The sequence below is a fragment of the Anabrus simplex genome, chromosome 4 (genome assembly GCF_040414725.1).
Source record: "Anabrus simplex isolate iqAnaSimp1 chromosome 4, ASM4041472v1, whole genome shotgun sequence".
Lineage (NCBI taxonomy): Eukaryota > Metazoa > Arthropoda > Insecta > Orthoptera > Tettigoniidae > Anabrus > Anabrus simplex.
In genome coordinates, this window is record NC_090268.1 from 118,503,851 (window position 1) to 118,529,830 (window position 25,980).

At 39.4% G+C, this 25,980-nt stretch overlaps 1 protein-coding gene across 2 annotated transcripts in view; it reads right to left on the reverse strand.

Moving 5' to 3' along the window:
• The window catches only part of LOC136871678 (rifampicin phosphotransferase), a 210,305-nt gene that overhangs the window by 43,734 nt on the left and 140,591 nt on the right, over positions 1 to 25,980 (reverse strand). For both annotated transcript variants that reach the window (XM_067145175.2, XM_067145176.2), the window contains exons 15-20: positions 20,412 to 20,529; positions 15,192 to 15,343; positions 14,936 to 15,063; positions 6,464 to 6,620; positions 3,332 to 3,499; positions 332 to 466 (exon numbers count right to left, since the gene is read on the reverse strand). In XM_067145175.2, coding sequence (XP_067001276.2) covers positions 332 to 466; positions 3,332 to 3,499; positions 6,464 to 6,620; positions 14,936 to 15,063; positions 15,192 to 15,343; positions 20,412 to 20,529 — 858 coding nt within the window. The remainder of the gene's footprint in view (positions 1 to 331; positions 467 to 3,331; positions 3,500 to 6,463; positions 6,621 to 14,935; positions 15,064 to 15,191; positions 15,344 to 20,411; positions 20,530 to 25,980) is intronic.

The following is a 25,980-nucleotide window of genomic DNA, read 5'->3' on the forward strand; positions in this document are numbered from 1 at the left end:
AGATCCTGGGTACGTCCTTCATCCCCGTCCTCCTGATAAAATTGGGAAGTACACATGAGATCATGTAGAAGAACTGGGATTGATGAGGAGAGAGGCAATCTATTTGAAGACAGCAGAAAATTACCTTGTCCTTTCTTGATTTAAATTCTATTCTATTAATTCTATTCCTCCCTCTTCTCTCCCTGGCCTCTCATTGTGTTTGCCCTATTTAATGTTTCTTTCTTTTCTTTTGTTCACTGTATAGTTCATGAATTGATAGATAAGCACTATACAATAAAGTCTCAATTAGAAATACAATTACAAGAATAACATTTTTCATGTTCATACTCACCTTCAGAAGATTTTTTAGGTTGAGTGTTATTGCGTAATAGAGAACTTTTGCTGTTGTGAAGTGGCAGATGTTGAGTTGCATATTTTTTGAAAGTTTTTCAGCTTGTCGTGTTCTGTAGTTATTCCAGATTGCATCCTGTAATAATCAACAGTGTAATGAATATTATATACTACTACTACTATACTACTACTATATTACTACTACTACATTGTGGAAGGAGAAAATCATTCAAAGGCACCACTCAGTGTGGGAGTTGGATTTCCACCAACTAAAAACCCCTGCCCTCTTCACTCAGCCCATTCTGGAACTGCTTGACAGCATGACATCAGAATGGAGTGATTTATATTATTATGCTCTTATTTTCTCTTATTTCTCCTTCGTCCCCATAATGCTTGTCACCATTGCCTTACTGTGTTCTAGGCAAGCGGACTCTCCAACATGATCTGAACCAGATTCCCTGGGTGTGAGTCATCGGCCAAGTTGTTGGCAGGATTTCCTTCATTCTTCTTCCCATCAAACACAGTAGAAAAAAGTGTGTTCTACTGTATCCCTTTCAGAACAGTACCAACAACCATCTCCCTGCGTCTTTCCCATCTTCATAATGTATATGCCAAATCTTCCATGTCCTGTCAGGACCCGCGACAAAGTAATCTACCTGCTGATGTCTACATTTAAGCCAGCCTCCTATGTCGAGTATTAGCTTTTTTGGCCATTGGCCAACATCGGTTGCGACATTCCATTGGCCTTGCCAGTCTAGTAAGAGCTGGTTCCTGAAAGCTTTCTTTTCTTCAGCAGATATAGCCGCTCCCCTTTCATGCCAAAGTTTTCTCACTACCACGAGCAGCTCAATGGGAATACTGGCAGCTACAACTTGTAAAGCTGCTTTCGAAAGAGTTCGATAAGCACAGATAACTCTGAGCAGCATTTTCCTCTGTACTCTTTCCATAGCTCTTCAGTGAATCTTCTTCCTGAGCGCACTGTGCCAGATAGGTGCAGCATAAAGTAAAATGTAATATACTGCAGATCACATAATCTGTCTCTTAACTGTTCTTGGTCCAGCGATGTTAGGCATAAGTCTAGCTAATGCCGATGCCTTCTTCTCCGCCTTTTGAGTTACTGCCTTCACATGAGCACCAAATGTGCAATTCCTGTCAATAAGAACCCCAAGGTATCGTACAGACTTCCCTGGGACTATCTCTGCATCATTTAATAAGATGCAGACATTCTTCCACTTCCTGGAACCTTTCAAAATTACAGCCTCAGTGTTATGTGGTGCCAGTCTTAATTTATTATTTATCATCCAAAGGTTAACTTGTCTCAATGATTTGTTTACTCGGAAGGTCAGTTCCTCTACATTCTCTGCTATTACCACTATTGCAAGGTCATCTGCATAACTGACAGATATTGTCCCTTTTGTCAGCTGCAGACGTAGGACGCCATTATATAGAATGTTTCACAAGGTGGGTTCTAGGGCAGATCCCTGTGGAACACCAGCACTCATTCCAGGGTTTTCTAAATCATCAAGTCGTATTCTTCGTACTTTGAAGTATTTAACAATTATTTGTTGTAGGTATCGAGGAATGTTCTTCCTACGAAGTTCTCTCAAAATAATGCTCCAAGAAGCAGTGTTAAAAGCATTTTGACATCTAGCGTTATCAAAACAGCCCATTTCTCACTACTTTCTGCCTGTATTTGAATCACCCTCTCAACAGCTTGGGTTGTGGTTCTGCCCTTTCTAAATTCAAACTGGTTCAAACAAAGTCCTCCCTGTTGTTCAAATTCTTTCTCCAGTCTCGTTTTAATCAATCCTTCGTAAAGCTTGCTCAAGGTGTTTAATAAGCAAAGTGGCCTATACGCTGATGGATCTAATGATAGTTCCCCTGCCTTCAATAACAGCACTAGCTTGGCTACTTTCCACTCATCAGGAAATTCACACTTTCTCAGTAAATCATTAAAGACTGATAAGATCCAACCAGGTGCCACTTCAACTGCATACTTGATGGCTTGTGGGACTACTACTTCTATTACTACTACTACTACTACTACTACTACTACTACTACTACTACTACTACTACTACTACTACTACTACTACTACTAAACCAAATTGAACCCTATGGCACAACAGAGTGCACAGTCAGCATTTCTTTATCATGCGACAGATGCAAAACTTTTATCACTTAAAGTGGTATTTATGTGGAAGACAATTAGGTTTTGCGGTTGTTATAATATAGTATACGGTATTAAATAAACAATTTACATGCTGCAATATTATGTAGTCATATTCGTTTATCTCTTGTTTTAGATTGCGTTAGCCCAGTTAACATGACAAACATAGACCCTCCATGCTTGGTGAGTGCACTTGTAAATAACTATAAATAGTAGATTAATTAATCTAGCCAAAAGTAAAGCATGCTACCTCTCTGATTAATCATTGTAGTTTTAACAACGCCGACACCTTACCACACTATCTATATATCATCGTTGCACCTGGAAAAACTGCTATGTGATAATGTTGTGGGAGATATACTGAGTTGGTGCACATGTTACCAAGAGTGAGAATTTTGTGACATAACTTGCACAATACTGAATCTTAGATGACAGAACCTTTCTGGCCAAGTTCTAAGCTGAAAAATTTCACATAGTGATTTACACTATATTGCTTTTGTCACTCTCTTACCTGGCTCTGTCTGGCTTTCTTTTTATCACATACCTCCCATCTTAAAACTAACAATCTCTCAAAAGAATAACTATGTGTCACTAATAAAGATGGGAAACATAATATACTAGTTTGTTTGGGGCTCCCTCGCACCTCCTTCTACCTACACTGATCTCTCATTTTGTTAATCTTTTGTACATATTCCCTTTCATAGGTTCCTGAAGAATCCTTTTATAGTAATGTAAATTCATATTTTTTTTTTACAATATAATAATTTTATAATAAAGTAAGAGTAAGCCACACTAAAGTAAGAAAATATTTTAAACATGTCTCAAAACTTACTGATAACATCTGGATAATGTTCTGAATTTTCTGCCTAGGACCCATAGCACCATTGCGTTCAACACCTAGGCGATGCAGTTCAGGAGTGGTTACTAGGTGACCGAATATTCCCACATCAGAGACTTTGTTTGCTATAGTAATCTCTTCTTCAATTGTACGGAGAAGCGACTGAAACATATTAGAATTTAATGTGAAAAAGAATGTTACTGATAGTGACATAAGGAGTAACAGACAAAGGTATCACTGCATCTTCTACTCAATCCAAAAATTGATGAAAGAAAGAAATGAGGGTGCAATGAACTGTAAAGTAAAATGGAAACAAGAATCAGAAACCTAAAAAGTGAGGGGGGAATTAAATTATAAAGAAGATTCTGGTGATACAGTCTGATTTATGAAATTTATCATTGACAAATCATAGGTTATTTTGAAAATGATCTTGTGTATATAGAAAACTAGCTCATGTATCCAGTAGCGGCAACTGGGAGTTAGAAGCGGGGGGAAGGCAAAAAATGTACCCGGGTTTAAGGTCTATAGCAAGATGGGGCGGGGGAGAGGATATAGAAATTGAAAAAGTAGCTACAGAATGGTAAGTGTATTTAATGCTGTCTGAGCAAATTTCGGCAGTGACATAAAGCTTTATATTAAAAAATATTAGGTATTCAATGCTAAAAATTGTGATAATTATTAAATCATCACATATCTTTATTTATTCACATTTATGGGACCGGTTTTGGCAGTAAGGTATGCCATCATCAGCCTAGGAAGGTATAACAAAGACATTAAAAAAGCAAATGATATGTACAAATCATTTTAAAGTGTTCGTATGCGAACTGAAACATTTGCATATGTTACAAGATTTCCAAAGGTAGGCTCCTTTCCTACTTCCAGTTGCATTTGAGTTTAGGAGTTTTCATAATAATGGTAGGCCCCTTGCCTGCTGTCAGTTACACTCGACTTTGTAAATTCTCATTATAATGCAGCCTCCCTTGCCTACAGCCAGTCACAATTGAATTTTACTGCCATTCAAATTATGTTATCCAAGGTTGTTGAAATCAGGTTGTTTTATGAAACTTCCGTGTTAACTACGAAGCATGTTTTTTAAGTACCGTTTTAAAATATGGCCTCTGCAGCGCTTCAGTCATCGGTCAAAGCATGCACACTCAGTATGTACATCTGTACGTAAACATTCGCCCTTATTCATGTTTGTCTGTGCATATTGAAAATACCTCTGACAATTAACAGTCCCTCCTGAGTGTGAAGTATGCGCTGTGATTTGTTTTCTAAATGCAAAAGACATGAAAGCTGTTGAAATTCATCGTCAGATTAGTGAAGTTAATGGAGAACACATGATGAGCATTCCTTAAATGGTAAGAAAATGGGTTAGAACATTTAAAGAAGGCTGTAAAATGTCCTCGACGAGAAGCATAGTAGGCGACCATCTGTCATTACTGAAGACCTGGTGCAAAAAGTTGATGCAAAGGTTTGAGAAAACAGAAGTTTTATGATTTCGTCATTAAGTTATGAGTTTCCTGAAATTTTAAGGAGTGTTTTTTATAAAGTTGTGTCAGGACGCTTAGATTATCAGAAGTTGTGCTCACGCTGGGTACCAAGGATGCTGACAGAAGTCACAAAACCAAGCATGCCGTGCATTAAGTAAGATACCCTTTGTGGGTACAATATTTGGGGTAGCATTATGCCTCCAACAACAGTGAGCTCCATGCCTAATGGATCCTATCATTGAAAAGAAAAGGAAAACAGATTCAGCTATGAAAAACAGGAACTACAGTAGACAAGAGCTGTAGGTAAGCAGAAAGGAAAACCTGGTAGAACTATACTGTAGCATTGAGACCAAAGTGAGTTTGAAAAGGTGGAAAGTATTAAGAATAAAAGAGAAGAAGGAGAGGAGATAATACATGTGATGAATAAATTATTTCAATGAGCTGTATGAAGTAGTATGTAGCTGCATGACAAGATGCAGAAGAACATCTGATCATACTGCTATAAATGATATAGTTGCACACAGAAGCTTGTCTGTGCTTTTCTAGCTATAGAAGACAGATATGGAAAAGAAAAAGAAAGTAGAGTCAGGTATATGCAACAGGAAGTACAGTATACTGGAGATCTAGGAAAACCTGACAGAATAACTATAGTGGTGTGACTGAGCAAGTGGCAGCACGGTTTGGGCCAAGTAGCTATCAGCTTGCATTCAGGAGTTAGTGAGTCCTTGTAGAACAAATTTGATTTTTGTCCATATTAACCTATGTTAATTGGACAAAGCATCTAAATCTATGACAGAAGCTGAATTTTGAAAAATCTTACTGCGCTCTCAGGGCAGAAGATAAACCTTACTAATTTCAGCTTTCTAGGTCTTTTAGATCTGGAGATCTGGTAATCAGTAAGTGGTATTCAGCTTTTATATATATATGAACAATTAATGTACAAACATAAATGAAGGAGCACAGGAACATTCTAGAGGATAAGAGCATTGTTAGGTCAGTGTGGGTCTAGGGAGCAACAAGGAGGAGAAACGGTGACAAAAATGTTCATATCCATTTTCTAGTATTGCTTATTTTGTTTGTTCTCTGTCCATTATATATATTAGCTCACTGTGTAGATCAGTGGTATGGTGTCAGCCACTTGTTCTGCATCACCCTCACACAGACAATTCTTATGACGATGATGGGGGAGGAATAAAGTCTATTCAGCACTTTGTGTTGTACAAGGTTAGCATGTAAAAGATCTCTGGTGACACATTCGGTGTTTACCTGGCAAAATTTGTATTAATAGATTGCCCAATGGAGTTCTGGTTTCTCTGTCATCTGACAGCATAAAATGGAACATAGAAAATTACACTTAATCAGCACCTATGTCATAAAACCAAAATGAGTACACATAGCAACTTAGGCCATATGATTATTACGGTGTTAGTGTTATCGAGTGGTCAAGGTTTGAGTCTTGGTGGATCCCACGTTGAAGTTTTCACCCGAAAAATCAAATCATATGTAACCACAGCCAAAACAAAAAAATAGCCAGTTTAGCTCCAGTGGTCATTGAGATAACTGGAAAACAAGTCGAAGAAAGTTACTTGCCAAAATGTTGTCTTTTAACAGTGATCAAAATATATCAACTTACGTTCAGAACATTGATAAAAGCGTGATGATGAGACATACTGACGCACTTTAAGAAGTATAAATCAGTCTCCCAGCGAGCTGCTGTAATAATCCCTTTGTCCAGGGTTGTAACTAGGGTGGACTGAGCTAGTGGTGATGTGGCTCCTGGTAGAACTTCCCTGAAAACAACAGGCATTTCACTGAGTTAGTTCCCATTATGAGAAAAATAGTGTTTATGAAAATAAAGAATTGCTTATTTCCTTAAATGTCTGGAGAGGAAAGCTCACACGAGCAATATCTGTATGTTTAAAGGTGGGTTCAGACTTACGATCTGCTCATGAACCACCCGTGAAGAAAATTAATTTCTGAGCCGCTCATGAGCACTGTTTGATCAATTTGCTCATGACTGGGATCAGTAAAGATGTCTCCTGAACAAGAAACTTTACTTGCCGTGATGGTAGAAAGTGGTGCAGCTATGATAAAAGCCTATTTAAATAAGGAAAAGAAACCCTGTCAGTGTTGGTGCACTGAGCTGCACAAAAAACAGAGTGGGTCTGAATTAATGTTGGACATGAAGTTCTTTTTTTTTTTTTTTTTGCTAGGGGCTTTACGTCGCACCGACACAGATAGGTCTTATGGCAACGATGGGATAGGAAAGGCCTAGGAGTTGGAAGGAAGCGGCCGTGGCCTTAATTAAGGTACAGCCCCAGCATTTGCCTGGTGTGAAAATGGGAAACCACGGAAAACCATCTTCAGGGCTGCCGATAGTGGGATTCGAACCTACTATCTCCCGCATGCAAGCTCACAGCCGTGCGCCTCTACGTGCATGGCCAACTCACCCGGTGACATGAAGTTCCAGAGCATTGGTGTCAGTATAAAAATGTTATTATTTTATTTTGGTAATTTACTGAGCAGAATAGGTCACAAAATTTCAAGACAGAAAAAGTATACTCGCTCCCCAATTTTGGCTCAAGACAGTTTCATACTCAGTGTTCTACCCAGAAATTTTTATCAGCCGGGTGGCAGGAATGAGTAGCCGGGTGGGGAATACTATATAAAAAAATTAATATGATAAAATTTAAATTTATTTCCCTCAGGGCACTAACAATAATATCAGACAGATAAACATTATCTGCAATTGAACTACAGTATTTTAGTGTTATTATCACAAACAGACATAACAGAATATTTTTAATTTCTAGTGTTCTACTGCTTGATCATAATTATGTAACACTGGGACTTATCACTCGGTTGCTTTGGAGCACCAGACAGGTTTGAGACGTCTAGCGGAATTGAGTACTCGCATGTGATTCCACGCTAATCCAGCCACCGCTCATGCATGATACTACGTGGCAGTCAAGTTAAACCTTTAAACTCTGATGTAATTGATACAGTTATGTTGATGAAGATTTATCATTTAAACAAACAACTTTACAGTATTTAAATGTTAATTTGGAACACCCAATGACTCAAATATATATTAATATTATGCAACTAGCACATATCTAGGTTATGTTAGCTGGACTGCGTGTAAAAATGGTAGGGTCAAGGGAGAATACTGATACTGCTTATTTTCATTAACATTTTAAGTAATATTTGAATTAATTTTTGTGGCACATATATTTTTTAATGATGTTCAATTTTTTGTATATAAAATGGAAAATAGTTTCTCCTTTAATAATACCTATTTATAATTCACTCTCTTTTTTTTCACTGTTCATTCAGAAATTTGGTCAATTTCTGAATTATGTGTGTACTTAAAATTTCAGGTGAGCAGTAACTCTATGTTTCCTTGCCACAGGAGATTCATACACTAGTCTGCAGTGTATCCACCTTCAATTTTTTTTTTTACAGTCATCTCTATTTTTCAGGTCTCATAAAATAATATGTGTCCGATAAGTGTTGATTAGTGTTACATCTTCAACCAACCAGGCTGCCATGCTTTGACTCACAGAAGAAGGTATAGACTTGCGAGCACATTTCTTTACCATCCACACAGAGAATGAGTGTCCCTTTGTGCATGCCTAGCAAACTAACTCCAGTAGGTTCAGAGTGAGTGGCTCAAGGCCGGCTTGAACAATGCTCAGAACCTTGTCCACACCAGTGAGCCTGGTAGTTTGAGCGGCTCATAAGGCACTTGGCTCGTAAGTCTGTACATACGTCTACAAACAGAAAGAGAGCAGAGACTTACCATGTACACGTACAAGAAATAGAGTACATGAGTCCAAAATTTTTGGCTTAAGCCTTCATCAGTGGAGAGTAGTGCTAGAATAGAGTGAACACTTTTGAAAAGTAGACTTTGCTATGAAGTAAAGGAGGGGTCAGGTAAAACAAGAGAATGGAAAAAAAGTAGTGGTAATGTAAAATTAAGGCCAGATGCTTCCCTAGAACTGAACAGCATTTGATATCCAACTTCATTATCTCTAAGGGCAAGAGGATGGGAGTAAATGCTCATATCTATGATAACAGTTGGACTTACCATATGATAACCACTCCTCTTCCTTCCTCCTGTATTACTTATCCACCCCATCCCCATTCATCAAATGCGGTTTGATGGATATAGATGTGAACTCAGATGGGAAGATCCATCTTTTTGTTTCTTACAGGTACTGCACTGGCTACATATGTGTTTGGCTTGAGTGCTGGTAGTTAAGCCAATGTAGAAAGCTGGGCAGAGTCTGTATTGGAGTTGGTAAATGATATTCTTTCTAATGCAGTTACCATGACATGAGGTAAGACTTGTTGGTGGTACTGGTGGTGAAAGTGATTTTTTTAGGTGCGTGTGGATGGCATGTCTTGCAGCCTTAATTAAGGCCATGACTGCTTCCTTTCAACTCCTAGCCCTTTTCTATCCCATTGTTGCCATAAGACCTATCTGTGTCGGTACGATGTAAAGCAACTTGTTGTTCCTTGGCACATTTTATACTTCTGTACGATCCTATTGGAAATACTAGCCTAGATGCCCAATGCGTTATGTTTAAGTTGAAGTGTTGATACCACTTTATTTTAACCTTAAACATCAAAATCTCAAGCTATCATATTGCCAATAAAATTAGAGACTCTACATTCAACCTTTTAAAATCACTTAACTCCGTTGATGTCTGGCTCTATGGCTAAATGGTTAGCATGCTGGCCTTTGGTCACAGGGGACCCAGGTTCGATTCCCGGCAGGGTCGGGAATTTTAACCATCACTGGTTAACTCTGCTGGCACGGAGGCTGGGTATATGTGTCGTCTTCATCAACATTTTATCCTCTTCATGACACGCAGGTCGCCTAAGGACGTCAAATCAAAAAACCTCCACCTGGCGAGCCAAACATGTCCTCGAACACTCTTGGCACTATAAACCATTTAATTACTCCATTGATCGTAATTTTGTAGGTATACATTTTCTTGTCCATTGTGTTTTTCTGACTGGGCTCTCACAGTCCCTTTTGACTTCTTTTAACTATATAATTCACCTTCACCAAGAAAGTGGCCACGCGGTTAGGGTTGCAAAGCTGTGATCTTGCATTCAGGAGACAGTGGGTTCAAACCCCACTGTTGGCAGCCCTGGAAATTGTATTCTGTGGTTTCCCATTTTCATGCCAGGCAAATGCTGGGGCTGTACCTCAATTAAGGCCATGGCCACTTCTTCCTCACTTCTAGCCCTTTCCTATCCCATCATTGCCATAAGACCTATCTGTGTCCATGCGACGTAGAGCAAATTATAAAAAATTTAAAAAAGTTCCTTTCACATTTTGGATATGTTTTATCCTGTTATTTGATTCATTTAGCTTAAGATTATCAGCTTCTTGATCGAAACTAGTACTAGGATGATAAGAACTTTGAATAAGTACGCAAGTTAATTTTAATTATCTCAGTTCTGATGTATTGATTAAGTGGATTTATAGCTCTTATTTCTGTTATTAAAATAAAATCCACACATGTGATACAGTTCGCATTTGTAACCCCACAGGTGTGAGAAAAGCGGTAGAAGAAGAAGAAGTACTTCAGGCTTCCCTTTTTTATATTTGAAATTGCCAACCTATGAACGGATAATCCACATTCCAGATTATAAATCTCATGTTAAATCCGTATTGACGGTTGAACTTCTTATAAATTGTACAAAATTGTGTTGATTATCCTCCTAGTCAATACTTAATATATACTGAGTCACAGGAGTTTGCTGTACTACATCTCTTTACCCATTTCCTACAAATCTACTTGATTAGTGCGGCAAAGAGAATTTTTAGCTTTGACTAGGGAACAATGGAGAGTGTACTTTACAGAAGGTTCCAGGTTTACGTCTTGCCATATATCCTGGCATATTTACAAAATATGGTGTCAGTGGGGAAGATACAATCCACTTAACACCATGGTAGAAATGGCACAGCTACATCTTGCCCTAGAGTGACTTCATGTTGGACTAACATGCACTCTTCCCTGTTTTCGATCATGATTCTTCCCCCTATGGATGGAGGAATAGAATATATCCATAGTATCCCTTGTCTGTTGTATGGGATGACTCCCCAGTGGCTCTAAACTTGGGGAGTATGGGTTGGTAATTACGTGGTCACTAAGACTGTAAATGCTTCCTCATACTTGCACCAGCCTCTTTACTTTCATTGATCTTATACAACTTCCCTTGTTCAACTCTCATTCACTTTTGATCACTACCGTATGTCATTATGTTCGCGATGCCTAGCGAGTCTTTAATTTTTATAGTTTTCCAGGCCCTTCTGTTTTTTATTTTACAATTATATTTATCCATTGAAGGGCCAGACCTTTTCCTTTACCTCTTCTTGTTAGAGTTAAGTCTGGTTGGTTATCTACCTCTGTTTATACCCTTAAAATAATAACTAGCACCAACACCACTTGTAATAGGCCAAGTGCACAGAGATGACATCCTACAACAATGTATAGGATGTTTCTTTTTTTTTTGTTAGGGGCTTTACGTCGCACCGACACAGATAGGTCTTATGGCGACGATGGGATAGGAAAGGCCTAGGAGTTGGAAGGAAGCGGCCGTGGCCTTAATTAAGGTACAGCCCCAGCATTTGCCTGGTGTGAAAATGGGAAACCACGGAAAACCATCTTCAGGGCTGCCGATAGTGGGATTCGAACCTACTATCTCCCGGATGCAAGCTCACAGCCGCGCGCCTCTACGCGCACGGCCAACTCGCCCGGTATAGGATGTTTCTGGGGTGTAAGTAAGTTCTCCCAGGAACCAGTACTGGCAGCAACAGTCAACACTATCAGACTGGATTGTCAATAGAGGGGATTCCAACTTATGCCTCACTACCTTGGCAGTATGAAGAACGTTTAATCCATTCCCATCATTTGACAAGCTGTGGTCGCGCGCTGTGTTTTGGCGCATGAATCAACTGATGAGCTCAGCTCCCAATGATGCAGTGCCTCGCTTATCTTCGTATATTAGATTCCCTTTGCAATATTATTTCTAACAGTACACACTGTAGGGAACTAGAGGCATGTACTCTTGGTACACAATGCTGTCTGTATTTCTGTGTGACACTGGAATTGTTGAATAACAGTTTATTTTCATTGGTATTCAGTATTCATTATACAGTAGAAGCGATTTTGCGGTAATGTCAACGAGAGATTGAAAGCACTTGTAGACATTGTTTCAGATAGCAATTATGCAATAATGACATTTTAGAAAATGAATCCAAGTTCAAGGATAATGATAGCAACAGTGAAAGTTATTGCTAATTGCTTTACGTCACACTGACACAGATAGGTCTTATGGCGACAATGGGAAGGAAGCGGCCGTGGCCTTAATTAAGGTATAGCCCCAGCATTTGCCTAGTGTGAAAATGGGAAACCACGGAAAACCATCTTCAGGGCTGCCGACAGTGGGGTTTGAACCCACTATCTCCCAGATGCAAGCTCACAGCTGCGCACTCCTAACCGCATGACCAATTCCCCCGGTAGTGAAAGTTACTGAAGTGAGCAGAATATTGAAGAAAGTGAGAGTGACAGTGCCACACCAGGTTCTTACAAATGTGTGCTGCCAGCGACACAAAAGAACTGTAGTGATTGGAAACTAGAGAAAAAAGACAATAATCCTAATATATATCCATTTTGTGGATACAACAGTGTTTCAGAAATACTTACAAAAATTGTGTAGTCCACCCACCATCCAAAATTATGGTGTTTCTAGAGTACACTGATCTGCTCTTTTTGAAATTATTTCAAATGAAACATTTGTACCACAGCCAACATTCACTCAAAGAATAATAATTTTGTGTGGCTATTTCTAGCCGAGTGCAGCCCTTGTAAGGCAGACCCTCCGATGAGGGTGGGCGGCATCTGCCATGTGTAGGTAACTGCGTGTTATTGTGGTGGAGGATAGTGTTACGTGTTGTGTGTGAGTTGCAGGGATGTTGGGGACATTCGAATTAACCAATGAAGGTTAAAATCCCCGACCCGGCCGGGAATCGAACCCGGGACCCTCTGAACCGAAGGCCAGTACGCTGACCATTCAGCCAATGAGTCAGACACTCAAAGAATGAAGAAAGGGTAAGTCATAACCTTCAATGGCATGAATGCGAAATTTGAGTGAATTATCTGCATTCGTTTTTATTTTATGCACGTTTTTGTGTGACAGATATGCTCAAACTGTGGCAAGGCAAATTAAATCTGATTCCACAGTCAACAATGTGGTCATTTATTGTGACTTGAATGGGTTAATAGGATAAGAACTGGCATGGCAAGAACTAGGGTCACCCTAAAAAATGAGGCTATATATAAAAAAGGTGCCTGTGACTGTAGTGCTTTTTCAAGACCTGGAGTATCTGTAATCCTGTACAAACTTAGTGTAAAGATTTTGATACAGTCAATGACAAAGCTACATAGTAGTTGCTTCATATTGGAGCAACTTCAAGAGTTGAGAAAATTTGGATACCATGCATGTATGTCCAAGTCTTGTCCCATTTCTCTGCAGAATCAGATGATGAGATGATCTTCATAGCGAGTTTTTATGACTGGTTGCCCTTCCTAACACCAACCTAATCAAAGGAGTTAATCAGATCAAATGAATAGGAAGGGAGAGGGTGAAACCTGATACCAGCACATAGTCTACTCTTGTCAAATAGCCCAAGCGGTCTGCTCAAGGCTTTACATCCCCATCTGACAGATGGAATGGAATGGAATGGAATGGAATGGAATGGCGTATGGCTTTTAGTGCCGGGAGTGTCCGAGGACAAGTTTGGCTCGCCAGATGCAGGTCTTTTTATTTGACGCCTGTAGGCGACCTGTGTATCATGATGAGGATGAAATGATGATGGAGATGACACAAACATCCAGTCCCCGTGCCAACAGAATTAACCACTTATGGTTAAAATTCCCAACCCTGCCGGAAATGAAACCCGGGCCCCTATGACCAAAGCCAAGCACGCTAACCATTTAGCCATGGAGCCGGACATCTGACAGATCAAACAACATCAACAGCGTCATATGCCCTTACCTCATATGAACACTGCAGAAAGTTTCAGAAGTTAGTCCAGGCTTCTGACACACAATCTAGTGATTAGAAATTGTATACCACCACCTCTCCTACCCTGCCAGCCAACATTCTGATGGTTAATCTTTTTTCAACCAACAGGACTTGAACTGCCTAAAAACAGCGTCAGACCATATAGACTTGATACTTTAACAATCATGACCACCAAGCGGGTTATGACAATCAGATATAATCATCATCATTAAATCTAGCTCCATGGCTAAATAGTTAGTGTGCTGGCATTTGGTCACAGGAATCCCAGGTTCAATTCCCGGCAGGGTCGGGAATTTGAACCATAATTGCTTAATTCCGCTGGCATGGGGGCTGGGTGTATATATCGACTTCATCATCATTTCATCCTCATCATGACGCGCGGGTTGTTTATGGGCGTCAAATAAAAAACCTACATATGGCGAGCCGAACTTGTCCTCGGACACTCCCGACATTAAAAAAAAAAGCCATACTCCATTTCATTTCAGCATTATTACTGGATACTAACATCTGTCAAACTGAGAAATCAACATAAATTCATTTCTTTTCTTTTTGGTGACCAACAAAAGGGAGACATGATATGTGATAGCTAAGTGGCACAGTCACTGACTTCTTGATGAAGTGGCCACAGTGAGAATCATAGTCAAAGCAGGTGAAATTTTTTGAAGTTAAAAAGTCATGTCTCTGAGGCTAACATTCCATATACAAATGAAGGTTGTGTGGCTATGGTTGCAATATTAACAGTTGTATATATCTAACAGCTTTGCTCACATGTCCTTTTCTGTTAAATATTTAAAACTGTTTAATGTATACTTGTATACAATATATCTGCATGCTGCGAGAAAACCATGCTAATATGGGAGGCCTAAGAATCACTTGGAATTAATGTAAAATTGTTGAAGGAAAGAAAATAACATAAAAGCAAGTTCACTCACAAAAATGTATAATGGACAATGGGATTCTTTTCTGGAGTATGAATATCCTTTATGCTGTTACTCACCCAGTATTTGCAGTAGTAAGCACTTCATTGTCAGCAATCAAAGGAGAATCAAGTTCATGGAGTAATTCAAAATCTGACCAAGAATCAAGAGAAGTGATTGGGCGAGCTTGCAAAAGATATATTTTTCCCTGTTGAAATAGAACACATTATTTATAAGGATAACTAACTGTTCTGACCAAAACCTTTTACATTATTATACACAGATACCATCTAACTTTGTTTATAGGTAGTTTATTGTTATAATAACTGGTATTACCTCTGAAATAGCCCATTCTATGTCTCGTGGTCCTCCAAACATAGTCTCCAGCATCAGTCCTATTTGGCCAAGTTCAAGCTGTTCCTCAGTTGAAATACATATTTGAGAAGTTTTATCTTGCTCCAGTGTTTGTGTAAAAACTCCTCCTGTACCTGAGCATTGGAGAAATATACATTAAAGAATGTTAACCATATTACAGGGTCAGTGGATGCAGAGTAGGTTTCAGCCAGCAAGAGACCATGGTTGATCCGCAGTTCTACAGCTCTGCATTCCAACTGAGCAACTGAGCAGAGGACAGGTGGCTACGACTCTAACATAGCTGTGCGCCACTGCATTCAGGAAACAGAGAAGGGCTAGTCCCCACCTTCGGCTGTACTGAGAATACTTGTAGGATGCTAATTAATTTATTATTTAACCACCTATTCAATACATTATAGTCTTATACAATTACCTTACAAAAGGTAATAAGGATCAAATCCTAATTGTATAAATTGTACAAATTGTATAAATCCTAATTGTATATGGGATGGAAAAAGGAAGGAGTGGGAAGGAAGCGGCCATGGCCTTAATTAAGGTATAGCCTCGGCATTTGATTTGCATGGTGTGAAAATGGGAAACCACAGAAAACCATATTCAGGGTTGTTGAAAGTGGGGTTCGAACTCATTATCTCCTGAATGCAAGCTGGCAGCTACATGACCCACACACCATGTGGCCACTTGCTCAGGTAGGAATGTAAACAACTTAGTAGTAGTATATCATAGTGCAAGGAAAATTAACTCTTCATGAATTCATGTCAGATCGAAAGGCAAATGATTCAAAAATTCGTATAACTCATAAAATAGTAAAATCGTACATTACATTCAAACCAAAACAGTTAGTGGGGCTGTGGAGTTCACTTTTAGTCGCACTATGAGCACTTGAAACTTGAAATCATTGTTTTTTGTTGTTTTTTTTTTCCCACTTAAAACCTTATTTTATATGGAAAAATTTGAAAGGCATGGAAACTCCAAAAAATATACCTGCATGAATGTGATTTGATTGCCACAGATCTGTTTTGTATTAAAAACAAAGACTGACCTGATGTTGAGTTAGCACTTACTACACAGAATACATCATATAGGAGTTTTTGCCTACACACTGATTTCTTAATCCGAATGGTGTGAAGGCTGAGAGGGCTTAAACATATATTTTATGATGTAGCCACTCACCTGAAATCATCATCATCATCATCATCATCATCATCATCATCATCATCATCATCATCATCATCACGAATTCCTTCCAGGAAGCCAGGTAGGATGTTTTTGAATGATGTGTCTCCATTTATAATGATTTCTGTATGTTTCTTCTCTCTCTAGGCCATCCCATGTTTCTCCTCTCCTCTGTAGGTCTTTTCTTATCTGGTCTGACCATCTATTTTATCTTTTTTCTCTTTCCTTTTTTTTTTTTTTAGGGCATCCAGTAGGTCTTCATCCTGGAATATTTTTTTCAAAATACTTCTTTGGAGTTCAAGTCGCCTGCATCCACTTAACGTGTCCGAGCCACTTCAACATTGCAACACTCAGCCTTTCTTCCGTGATCAGGTGACGTGGATGTCTCTTCATATCTCATCATTCCTGATTCTGTCCTTCCTTGTTTTCTGTACAGCTGATATAAGGGTATGTTTATGCTGCAGCTTCGCTGCTGGCACATCGCCAAGCCTCAATGCTCGACGTTAAGCGATGATGAAACAAACCAATCGATCTCAATTGGTGCTTTTACCCTGGAGTTCGGCTCATAATTGCGCTGCTCACTGCTATCCTCGCCACATCTACGGTCTCAGATATGTTTGTTTTTTGAGCCTGGCACATCGCCAGCTATCCTGTAACTTGGACTGTGATTGGTTCGTTCAAGGTCACGTGCTCTCCCACTCTTCCTCTCTTCGCGCTCTATACAGATGTTCTGCGATCACTTGCTATCTGAACCTGTCTTCGAACGAAATGTGATTTGGAACCAGCGGCATACAGATCATCATAAGAGATTCAAAGGGAATAAATGGAGTGACGAGATGACGAGCGGCCAGTAGACCTCGTTCTCTGTCTTACGAGGGATAATGGCCTGTTTTATCAAGTTTAAAAGTGAAGTTTCTATTTGTTTTTAATTTTTATTTTAATGTTAACTACTCTTCTATTCTATTGACTATGTGTTCATCTATCTTTGTGTATTTTGAATTTGAATTTAATATATGATTTTAATTCTATGTTGGTGCCTTATTCAATTTTATTAAATTTTACACTTTTTAATTTTAGAGGAAAATAAGTCATTGCAAATTAAATCCACTGATTTAAATTCATAATAGTTTTCCTCATTATCATTTTTCTAATTCTAGTCAGTGTTTTAATTATAACTTTTAATCCATTTCGTCTCGTCTCATACCATCAGGGGCCGATGACCTAGATGTTAGCCTACTTTAAAAAACAATCATCACATCATCATCATCAAACTATAAAATGAACTGGCAAAAGAATGCAGAATGATTATGTCAACTTTGTTTTTATTTTTATTCTTGCTATTTAGGAACCTCTATCATTACAAGTAGGTGATTTATATGAAGTACCTCGATTTTCATGGAAAATTAGACAGTTATTTTTTTAAACTGTAAATACATTTTGTTTAGGAGACCTAACTAAAGTCAAAATGAGGTGCACCATAACCCCTTAGTTTACATTATTCAAAAGTACACTATTAAATTATGAAATGATGCATAGGTAACTTAATTTTTCAATCAACTCCCGCAGTAGAAAAGCACTGAAAAATCCAGGCAAGGCATTTTACACCTTTTATTGCATATTCAATACACCAAATTATTGTAAGTTATACGTACAGTACTCGCCACCAAAACTGTGACTCACTCGTTATAAACACTGAATTTATTCCACAGTTCAAAAGCTTCAGCTGGAGCTGCATTGTTGCTCCTTGACGGGGTACCTCTTGGAAGTATGTCTTCGTAGTCAAAATGTTCAGCCCCTCCATATATATAATCACATTACGCAAAATACAAACAGCCTTAACTAGGCCTATCGTTCCGCTGTTTTGAATTTTTGACTACAAATGAGAGTTGCCAGAAGCGTGACCAACGGGATGAATGCAGGATAAAAGCTTCATGGCGAGCAGCCTGGCTCTATAGTCAGCAGCGAGGTGCTAGGGCAAGCATCCATGTGCCAGCAGCGAAACTGCAGCATAAACATACCCTAAGGAACTCCATTTCACAAGCTTGCAGTTGACTTAATTCTCTTTTATCTATAATGTAACTCTCGAAACTATATGTCATGATGGACAGGGATAATTCTTAAACATGGTCTGTTTAGACCTCTGAGGAACTCCCATATCCCATACTATGTTCCGTACTTGATGGAAGAAGTTGGATTCTTTTTGCACCCTGTTCAACACTTTGTTATTGGCTCTTCCATCATTTGATATTGTACTCCTCAGATATTTAAAGGTATTCACACTTTCAGTCTTCTCTCTGTCAAGGGTGAGTTTACAAGGTGTACTTGTCCTGCTAACTTTCGTTACCATCTAAATTGCTGAAATAAAAATGCTTAGTTTTCTTAGAGAAGTACTCAGATTGACACAACCTCTTGGTGTGATCAAACAGTTTCAATTACTGTCCGTTTCAGTTTGGGGTAATAGTTGGAGTCCTTGTTCTGGTGCTGACTTGCATGCATATATTTTCTGTAGACCGACTAGGATAAGCAGTGTTCATTTCTCTTAACCAGAATGTCCGATAATGGTAGCTTTCCTCTTCCCTCTTTATGGTGAACTCTGTTATGGTAGACACTTCTGAGATGCTGTCTGAATATAAGGAGGTATTCTTTTCTACGTGGCCATACAACAAAAGTGTTATTAACGTAGCCACTTCAGAGGCTCAAGTTAACCTGTCTCTAATGAAGGCAGCTCTAGTTTCTCCTTGCAGAAATTGGCCATGACTGGGCCCAGAGATCTACCTACTCTTATTCCATCTGCCTGCTCATAGTGAGTGTTATCCAACAGGAAACATGTCATTCATAGGCAGTGGTTGAAGAGAGCTGTGATATCGACTGAAGATATAATCTAAGATAAAATTCTATAAAGAATTTAGTAGTATAAACTCCACCTATTCAATACAAATTTGCCATTTAATGAATGGTCCATCTAAAATGCTACATAGGACATGTTTTGACCTAGCCTAGAGGTCTTCTCTGGAAAAGAGTAAAGTTTTGAAATTTGTGAATTGCTTCATGGAGAATAAAAGTATAACCAGGACTTATTCTTTCTTCCAGACTGTGCAAGCAAGGCTAGGTCGAAACATGTCCTTTGTAGCTTTTTAGACAGACCATTTATTAAATAGCAAATTTGTATTGAATAGGTGGACTTTATACTACTAATTTTTTATAGAATTTTATCTTAGATATTTAAAGGCAATGCAGAACCAGAATGAAGTTCATTACTTGTAATGAAGATAATATTATTATTGTTTAGTGGTACACTAGTGAACGTCGGCACTGCTTGAAAACTAATCACTATGCCCATGTCATTTACTTGCATCTCATGAAGTAATTTTACCAAGTGCTCTAAATTTGTGGTGTAAGATAATGTGGCATGGCCAGGCTGTAATTTGGAAAATCAAGGACAATGATGATAGGAAGTAGTGGAATGATAGGTATGTGAACATTTGAAAGACCATTAATGTGTGACGTAAGAGCTCAAGTACAAAGCTCTTAAGTTACATGTCCTATGAGTATGATATCTTTACATACACCCTAGTTTACCAAAGAATTCTTGAGATGGGATCTTGCTTTAATTCTGGATAGATGGCAGAGTCTAACAGTTTAGAGATGGTACACTTGTAATTCTATGGTGGTCATTCAAAATCGACTACCTCGGCAGAAATCTAACTCTCAAACTTCGAATCACGAGTCAGAAATTCTACCACTGATCCACCAATGCAGCTAATCAAGCAGAGAAATAGAGTGGTGATGCTAATGCCAGCAAAAATGATGATGATGATGATGATGATGATGATGATGATGATGATGATGATGATGTAGGAGAAGATATTCTTTTTATATACCTAAACTAGAAATGATAATATTAATCATCATTGTTCATATTTTTCTTAAAAATTACTTACATGAACAAGGATTTCTAAGAATAATTTGAAAGAAATACGAGTAAGTACTTCTCAAAAAGTGACTCACCGGACATTTCTACTTTATGAGCCTTGCTGCCACAGGTTGTGTCAACAACTTTAAGTGTTCCTTGCCATTCCCTGGCTAAAGTGATGGTGTCTGGCTCCACTTGAGCTGATACAACACTCTGTAACAAGTCCAATAAGTGCCAACATGCAATACTAGACAATCGGAATAGGAGAAATGTGAAAATGACATTTATTCATTTAGGAATTATATTTTATATTATCCCCAGAGCAAACATTTGGAAAGTTCTAGTACACAAATTTATTGGGGAACATCGACAACTTAATGATGATGATGTTGTTGTTGATGATGATGATGATGATAATGATGATGATGTTGATGATGATGATACCGGGCGAGTTGACCGAGTGGATAGAGGCGTGTGGCTGTCAGCTTGCATCCGGGAGATAGTGGGTTCAAATCCCACTGTCGGTAGCCCTGAAGATGTTTTTCCGTGGTTTCCCATTTTCACATCAGGCAATGCTGGAGCTGTACCTTAATTAAAGTCATGGCTGCTTCCTTCCAACTCCTAGGCCTTTCCTACCCCATCGTCGTCATAAGACCTATCTGTGTCGGTGCAACGTAAAGCCACTAGCAAAAACACAATAATAATTATAATAATAATAATAATAATAATAATAATAATAATAATAATAATAATAATAATAATAATAATAATAATAATAATAATAACCCGTGTGGGGATTTACCAGTTACCTCCATCGGGCGCGTCCCATTGGAATTGGGGAAGCTCGCTGGCTCTGCCGCCAGCAGAGTCAGAGGGTAGTAGGGAAATAAAATACCACCGTGAAAAAAAAAATTGGTCCCTTGCCAGGGTTACGGCGAAGACTGGTAAATGACCATAAGCCAGAAAACATCTTGAGGCAACCTCTAGGGCTAACAACCCTAGTTGTAAAAGGATGGGTACCCATCCAAAGCAAAGTCAAGTCAAAAAGCATGATGGCACAACATTTCAAGAAACATACCCCAGGGGGTAAATCTTCGGATAAATCCCTCGTCGTGAACGCCACGGCGCACGAGTCTCGTTCGGATTCTGGGGGAGACTGGACATCATGGAAGAGACGAGTCGGAGCGTCTCGGTGTACCCCGAAGAGTCAAAAACTCAGGCCAAAATCTAAAACCTTTCTAGCAACTTTCAACATAAATTCACTTACACAAACTGGCAAGCTGAAACCCTCACCAAAGCTCTTCACGAAAATCAGATATCCATAATGGCCCTACAGGAAACAAGATACCCAGATGAAGAGATTTTTGAATCCGAAGGCTACCGATTTTTCAAGAGCAAAGCGCAAAGAGGAATCCTCAATGGAGCTGTGATGCTTGGAACTGTGTTTGCTGTTAGAACCAAGATCCTTAAATCGGTTGCAAATTTCGAACCTGTGAATGACAAATTGTCTATACTCACAATTAAATGCGCGAACAAAACCTACGCTCTAGTTAACGCACATGCTCCTACAAACGATAAGAACAAGTCTGATTCAGACGAAGTTGATAATTTCTGGGACCTACTGGATGAAAAATTAAACAAAATCCCCAAACACCATGTCAAGCTTCTTTTGGGTGACTTCAATGCCCAACTAGGTCGTGAACAGAAGTACAAGAAAGTTATAGGAAATTACCCTGCTCACAAAAGAACCAATCCCAATGGCAAAAGACTGGTGTCCATTTGCGAAAATCACAACCTGCAGGTCATGTCGACCCACTTTCGTCATCTACCCAGAAAGCAAATGACTTGGCGTTCTCCCGTCCAAACTCTCGGAGAGTTCCAAATTGATCATGTTGCAATCTCCAGGAGAAACAGCCCTGAGATTATGAATTTCAAGGTAAAGAAAGGCATCGATGTGGCCTCGGATCATTATATGTCTTTTATCAAATTCAAACCAATTCCCGCAAACACAAGGAAGACAACCAAACAGATCACACGCGTCGACAATGATAAACTTCGGCAAAGGGTCGATGAGTTCCAGGAGAAGGCTAGACCAAATGACTGTGACTTTAACAACGCCAAAAGTCTCCTTGTTGAGGCCGCCAAAGACGTTGCAGAAATCAAGAGAAGCAAAAAGCATGCCTGGTGGAATGGTACCTGCGAATCAGTCCTCCAAGGAAGACTCAATGCGTGGAAACAGTACTACTCTACGAAATCGGAAAATGATTGGGAAACCTACAAAACCCAACGTGCCCAAGGAGCTAGGGTGTTCAGAACTGAGAAACGTAAATACGAAAAATCTCTCATTGAAAAGATAGAACAAAACTTTAGGAAGAATGAAAGCAGAGAGTACTACAGAGCCTTCAAACGCAAACTCACTGGCTATAAACCACCATCTCTATGCTTTGAGAGAAAGGACGGCACATTGGCGACGTCAAATGAAGAAAATTGCAGCATTCTGGCAGATTACTTCAAGAATTTACTTAATTGCTCTAAACCGCAAAGCGCCATTGAGACCAAGGAACCCTTACTCAGGTACCCAGATTACAGACCACCCGACAGAGATGAAATCAAGCGCCACATTGCCCGTCTCAAAAATAACAAAGCGCCGGGGGAAGACTCAGTAGTAGCAGAACTATGGAAATATGCCCCAGAGGAATCACTTGATATCTTGCAAAAGCAAATAGAAGAAATTTGGAACAAGGAGACCCTACCCGAAGATTGGAAAATAGCTTTGATCCATCCATTACACAAAAAAAGGCAGGATGAAGAACATCAACAACTGCAGAGGAATATCTTTGCTACCCGTGACTTACAAAATTCTATCACTTGACATCCTGGAGCGTTTGGAAGCGCAAGTCGAACATCAAATAGGTGAATACCAAGGAGGGTTCAGAAAAGGTCGTTCAACAGCTGAACAGATCCAAAATCTCAAAACGATCATCAGATATTGTACACTAAGGTCCAAGCAGTATGTGTCTTCTTTGTGGACTTTAAGAAAGCGTATGACTCCATTGACCGGAAAGTCCTGCTAAACATCTTAAATGAATTTGGAGTTGATTTGAAACTGCTGGCATTAATTAGAGCCACCCTGACTGATACAAAATCCAAGGTGAAGTTCCACGGTTGTCTCTCGCATTCCTTTGACATCAAAACAGGAGTCCGACAAGGTGATGGGCTATCCCCGATACTCTTCAACTGTGTTTTTGAAAAGATCATCAGAACCTGGCGGGTGAGATTACAGGAAACCAACTACAGTCCATTGAGAATAGGAACCAGATCCAAGGGGATCGCAACAGACTGCTTAGCATTTGCCGATGATATTGCTGTCCCCTCAAACGACATAGAAACCGCTAGAGCTCAAGTTGAAATTTTAAAGGAAATTGCCGAACAAACTGGTTTGCAGATATCGTTTGAGAAAACAGAAGTAATGACTAACATCAAAGAGGCTCCACCCAAACTCCATACAAAATACGGGGACATCACTCGAGTAGACAAATTCAAATACCTGGGTGAGATCATCATGAAATGGACTGGACAAAGAAACACTTCAGGAGCGAGTACGCAAACTGGAAATAGCCTACCAAACATCCCGCACAATCTACAACAAAAAATGCCTTTCCCAAAACACCAAGATACGTCACTATGAAACAGTTCTGAAGCCAGTAGTTCTATATGCAGCCGAAGCCCTGTCTCTAAATGCCAACAAAGGACTCCTTGAAGAACTGGAGAAAAAAGAACGCAAAATTGTGAGAGGAATCTTGGGATCAAAGTACAGAAATGGAATCCATCAAAAGAGATCCAACGAGGAAGTCTACAGTAAAATAGAGAAAATTACCGACACAATCAGAAAAAGACGGGCATGATTTTACGGTCATCTGAAAAGAATGAACGGAAGAATGTTAACTAAAGAAATCTTTCACTTTTTTGATTCAAACCCCAAAACCACAATTCCCTGGTTTAGAAATACCAAAGAAGACCTGCAAATGCTACATATCTCAGCTGAAGATGCCCTTAACAGAGATCTCTTCCGCAAGAAAATATTGACGAATGGGCTAAACCGAGACGAGCAACCGAAGAGAAGACAAGGTGCCCCTTGGACAGAGGAGCGTAAGCAGGCCCACTCACAAAGAATGAGGGAAATTTGAATTCTAAAGAAGGCCAAGTTCAGTGTCAAATGCAACAAGACTTAACGTGGTCCTTGATGGCCCCAGCGAATTATATATAATAATAATAATAATAATAATAATAATAATAATAATAATAATAATAATAATAATAATAATAATAATAATAATAATAATAATAATTTTTTTACGAGGGACTGTGGAAAATCTTCAAAAGACACTTGTGAAGGGTCCACACTCCACAAGTGTGTGGAATTCTTACCCACTACAAACCACACACCGCATTACTTCAAGGTGATTTCGTGCTTACTTTGCCTTTCAGACTTCTTCTTTCTTCATTTCTCCTTTATGAATGTTCGTACGCTTCCAAATTCTTCTTCTTCTGGACATCCTCCACAAACACAACACGATCCCAGGATTCCTGGTTTTAAAGCATCGCAGAAATAATATTATCTGCTGTCAGTTCTCCTAGTTCAGTTTCCACACATCATCTCTGCATCATCCAATGCCCACTCTGTGCAGGAATTTCTGAAAATATCCATGTCCTGTTAGAAGCTGCGTGAAGTAATAGTTTACTTCACCATGAACCCTTTCAACCCAGATATCCAAGCCTGGTATCAGTCGCTTGGTCCATTTACCCCAAGGGTCACTTTCCCATCTGAGTTGCCATCGCCTCATCCATTGACTGAAGGCACGCTTCTGCGCAAATTTCTTTCCCACCTCTCCTTGGGTATGCCAGATATCTTGACGCTCCAATGCAAGTAGATCTATTGGGCCTATTGCTGCTACTGTGAATATTGCAGGTTCGGAAACTGTGCAGTGTGCACATGCAATACGTAAAGCTGCTCTCTGTTGTACAGCAGCTATCCTTTTCTGATACCAAGCAAATCTCAAGGATTCAGCCCAGATTTCAGAGCCATACAGGAGCACTGACTGAACCGTCAACATGAGAAGACGTCATTTACTGGATTTCGGACCTTTAATATTTCCCATCAGTCTGCTAAGTGCAGTCATGTATTTTACTGCCTTATCTGTCACTCTCTGAATATGATTCCAGAATGTGAACTTGGAGTCAAGTGTCACTCCTAAATATTTTGTGCTCGCAGATGTTTCAATCACTAACTCTCCAACAGTCATTGGCACAAGAGTCTCGATCCTTTTCGTCATCAGAAGAACTATCTTTGTTTTGTGTTCGGCTAGTGTTAGACTGTGACTCATCATCCATTCTTTTATGTGCCGCATCACCTGATTCAGTTTGATTTGAGCCATTTCAACATTACGAGCCACTATCAAGGTGTCCAAATCATCAGTGTAGCCCACAAGCTTTGTGTCCTCTGGCATCTCCAAACATAACAAGCCATCATACGTTATGTTCCAAAGATTTGGACCAAGGATCGATCCCTGCTCTGCATCAGCTGTCAGACATTTTGTCTTTTGTCCATCTTCCGTATCATACAGCAGAGTGCGATCCTTGATATAGTCTTTCATTACGTACACC